The sequence below is a fragment of the Austrofundulus limnaeus genome, unplaced genomic scaffold (genome assembly GCF_001266775.1).
Source record: "Austrofundulus limnaeus strain Quisiro unplaced genomic scaffold, Austrofundulus_limnaeus-1.0 Scaffold9, whole genome shotgun sequence".
NCBI classification, from domain to species: Eukaryota; Metazoa; Chordata; class Actinopteri; order Cyprinodontiformes; family Rivulidae; genus Austrofundulus; species Austrofundulus limnaeus.
Genome location: NW_013952411.1, coordinates 3,821,903 through 3,826,277, shown reverse-complemented (window position 1 = coordinate 3,826,277; position 4,375 = coordinate 3,821,903). Strand labels below are relative to the sequence as shown.

General features: G+C 44.2%; 1 protein-coding gene across 1 annotated transcript; it reads left to right on the top strand.

Moving 5' to 3' along the window:
- Nucleotides 1-180: 180 nt before the first annotated feature.
- Nucleotides 181-3,861, top strand: LOC106512974 (relaxin-3 receptor 1-like). The gene has a single exon (XM_014001566.1). The coding sequence runs from the start codon at nt 484-486 to the stop codon at nt 1,630-1,632; it is 1,149 nt and encodes a 382-aa protein (XP_013857020.1). The 5' UTR covers nt 181-483; the 3' UTR covers nt 1,633-3,861.
- The last annotated feature ends 514 nt before the right edge of the window (nt 3,862-4,375 follow it).

Below are 4,375 nucleotides of genomic sequence, written 5' to 3'. Positions count from 1 at the left end.
GATGGATGGATGGATGGATGGATGGATGGATGGATGGATGGATGGATGGATGGATGAATGGATGGATGGATGGATGGATGGATGGATGGATGGATGGATAATAACAACAAATGATAATAATAAAAAATAAAAGTAATGTGATTTATGTTTTTATTAGACATGTTAGTGTATTAATTTATGCATTTTTTTGGCTGGATTTATTTGACATTTTGTTTTTAGTTAATGTGCGCCTTTGGGTTTGTTTTACGCACAGTCCGTGTGCGCAACAGCCTCTGACGCGCAGATACCCAAGAATCTGTCCTGGTTCTCTGATATCCTGCGGGACATCTGCTTCTTTCTCTCCTCCTGTTCGACCAATCGCAGCTCAGCAGAGGAGCAACACCTGTATAAAAGCAGGTCAGCTGTCATTCAGCCCAGGCGCCATGGAGAGTACAAGAAGCCACTGATCGCGCGGAGGAGAAAGCCGCCGCATCAGCACTGAGGATGGATGAAATATTTAACCAAAGCRGCGCTCCCAACCGAAGTTCCGTCGGGGATGAGAAGTTTACATTTGAGGACATCGACGTGAGCGCGGACGGCTCTCCCATCCTGAGGATATTCATATCGGTGGTGTACTCTGTGGTTTGCGCAGTAGGCTTGGTGGGGAACCTGCTCGTCTTCTTCCTCATGAGACTGAGACAAGGTCGGAAAAGGTCCACCATCAATGTTTTCATCATCAACCTGGCCGTGACGGACTTCCAGTTCGTGCTGACGCTGCCCTTCTGGGCCGTGGACACGGCGCTGGACTTCAGCTGGCCGTTTGGAGACGCCATGTGTAAGATCATCCTGTCGGTCACCGTCATGAACATGTACGCCAGCGTCTTCTTCCTCACGGCCATGAGCGTCACGCGCTACCTRTCCGTGGCGACGGCCCTGAAGAAGAGGTCCTACAGGAGGTTTCGGTGCGTGAGGTGGGTGTGCGCGGTGCTGTGGCTGGCAGCCACGGCGGCCACGGCTCCCACGGCCATCTTTTCCACCGTGACCGTGGTGGCCGGGGAAAAACTCTGCCTCCTCAAGTTTCCGGAGGGACACGACTGGCTCGCCCTCTACCACATCCAGAAAATACTGATAGCCTTCGTCATCCCCATGTTTATAGTCACCGTCAACTATCTGATGCTCCTGCGCTTTGTCAGGAGGAAGAGCATGGACAGCAGCAACCCCAAACGAAGATCCAGAGTCACCAAGTCCGTGGCTATTGTGGTCCTGTCCTTCTTCTTCTGCTGGATGCCGAACCACGCCATCACCTTCTGGGGGGTTTTGGTGAAGTTCAACGCAGCCAACTGGGACACGTCGTACTACACGGTGCACACCTACGTGTTCCCGGTCACGGTGTGTTTGGCGCACACGAACAGCTGCCTGAACCCGGTCCTTTACTGCCTGATGAGGCCGGAGATCAGGAAGCTACTGAGCAAYTTGTTTTGGAGAGTCTCCACTCCTCCCCCGAGCAAAGGCTGCACCACGCGCTCCGTTACGCACGGAGAAGAGGTCCACGGAGTCGTGCCCCTCCAGATTCTGGACAACGTGGATTACACCCTGTCCATCATAGACCGGAAAGGCTCATCGACCTCGAAAGTGGCCCCGTACACCCAGTGATTTCAGCTGGTTTTGGGGGAGGGGGGCTGGTTTGTTTACTTGAAGTTGACACTTGCGCGCGTAAAAGTTTCCAAATTTGCTCCTGTTTTAACACCAGGAAAAAAAAAAGATGAATTTCCAAACTTTTCTGATCCTGACATGTACAGATAAAACCGTTATTTGGCGTTTGCTAAATCCTCCAAAMATACTCAGTAAATTAACAGACGTAAACGCTGGTTAGGCTCCAGTTTTGTGTTGCCCAATATTTGTCTTGTTCAGACTATCGGGACATTTTGGCTCTTGGGACTTAAGAAAAGAAACACAACATCCTCCACTGGGATGTACAGAGCACACAGAGAGACACAGTCTCAGCACACTGGGACCTTAATTTATTGACTCGATTCTGATTTTGCTTGAGGTTCCAGTGTTTTATCATGTAGAGCAAGTCTGTAAATTACGCACTTTTCCATCAAATATGGTCCAAGATTTACCTCATGTCAGCACAGAACATTCATTTACTGTAAATCTTTCATGGTCTAAAAATAAATTATTGGCACAATCTGCTGTTTTTATAAAGCTCACATTTATCAGCTCCTACACTGGATGTTTTCCTCTATTAGTGATAGTGCAGATGTAAACAGGCTGAGCAGAACYGTCACTGCATTTAAATAACAAATTCTACTCTCCTGTGTGTCGGCAGCTGGAAACCCATCATGTGCATCTTATTCCCAACACCTGTCTGAGGTTAACCCARGAGACTGCCTGCCAGCTCCAGAACACCAAACTCAGTGTGGGCACTTGTCCGCTTAGATTTTTTATTTTAACTTTCTTTTCATAACACTGTGCAGGTGTTCCACAACAACTAAAAAAGTAAATCGGCACATTTTTTGCTTTGTCCGTCTGCAAGAAGACATTCACAATGCTCTTTAAAATGGTAAATGTGTTGTTCTTATGCAGTAAATTTAAATGAACTGCCTGAAATGTAAACTGTGCTGATTTAAAGGATGCTGACTCAAAGTTRTGGGTCCTCTGTGATGCTCCTGGGTCCTCCCCTGAGTATATTTACAGACTGATGACACACCTGCTTCTGCTGGAGGCTTCCTTCACTGACTCTGTAACKCTTCTGACAAGACTCATGCTATACATCCTACAAAACAGCACATGCATCTAAGTGCCATGGTCAAACTGTTTCGCCATCACATGAAAGTGGTTTGTGGCTACTGTTTACTTGTACGTGTGTCCACACACCTACGCTCCATCACTTTCCCCTTAAGTAAATTTGACGCCAGCAGCTCAGTTTGGATTTTGTTTTTCTGAAATTCGACCATCACGACAGCAAAGTCAATTGAAAAGAGTGAGTTTTAATGTTTGCACATCCTGCTTTGTTCTTTTGGCCATTTTCACTTTTCTTTCTTGCTTAAAAAGTCATAGCTGAGCAAAAAATAATAATTATAAAAATAATAATAAAAAAACATCAAAGAATCTATTTTGTGCTACTTTGACACAATTTACTCCCTGTCACACACAATTGTCCGTGTTTCAGATTTGATGATGTTTTGCACTGATTTCTTTCATCACTCTGACAACAAAAAATATACACTCAAAGTGTTTTTCGTGCACAATTTTGAGTGATTCAGGTTATACAGCTAATGTGTTTTTTTTATATCCAGCTGCAACCAACAAACTCCTCCTCACAGAGATCAATATGTTTCCACAGAGTTGTCCTTAGTAAATAGTTCATGTGTCAGCTGGTGTATGACTTCACYAACCTGCTTTGATTTATTCTAGCTTTTGATTTTAAACTAATAAAACAAGATAAACACAATACTTTTGCCTGCAGATTTATTAATACTTTCAGCGCACGCGTGTAATGAGTACCTGAGCAGTTTTAAAAAAGCTTTGTTTGTTACAGAGAACCTTTTGTGCCTGAATGAAAGCKGCTCTCTGAGATTCTGCAAATCAATTAAGATGTACGCCAAGCAGTCAAATCCAAATCTGATTTTAAAAGATTTTTTGCTTCAGGACCACTTGAGATCAGGGACCCAAAGATCCTCAAAAATAAAAAAAAAATCATTTTGTTGTTTTATCACAGAATTGTCAATCAAATCAGTATCTGCAGATATCACCTGTTATGTGTAGTTGAGAAGCAGTAATGTGGTATATTGTTGTCCGACAAAACATGTATTTATTGTTTGCTTAAATTGGTGGATGTAACAGCAGATAAAATAAATAAACCAAAGGGTCCAATGGTTTTTCTTTCCAGATGTGTATTTTCAGCTTTCACAGGTTAAACACTGCCTCCTGCTGGTGGACAACGATAAATACAGAAATTGTTCCCTGATCCTTTCTTGTTGATGGGACACTGCAAATTTTACTTTTACTATCCTAATCTCTTGTATGTTATTTTGATTATCTTTATTYAACCAGGAAAATCTCACTGAGATTAGGATTAGGATCCTCTATTTTTAATGGAGACCTGAGCCTGAAGGCAGCCTAAAGATTCACCGACTGATGTAGAAAACTGGAGTACCCCTGCCCATCACACACACACACACACACACACACACACACACACACACACACAAGGCGAACAAGCTAGCCATTAACCCATTGTGCTGTTATACACACCAACCTCATTGTAAATATCTTTTTTACTTACCTGGACTGCAAAACAGCAGGGGTGGAGCCAGAGGGGTGGACTGAATGGCACGTACCACCACTGCCACCTGATTGGCCACCCCATGTGCCACACCCAAGTAACTGA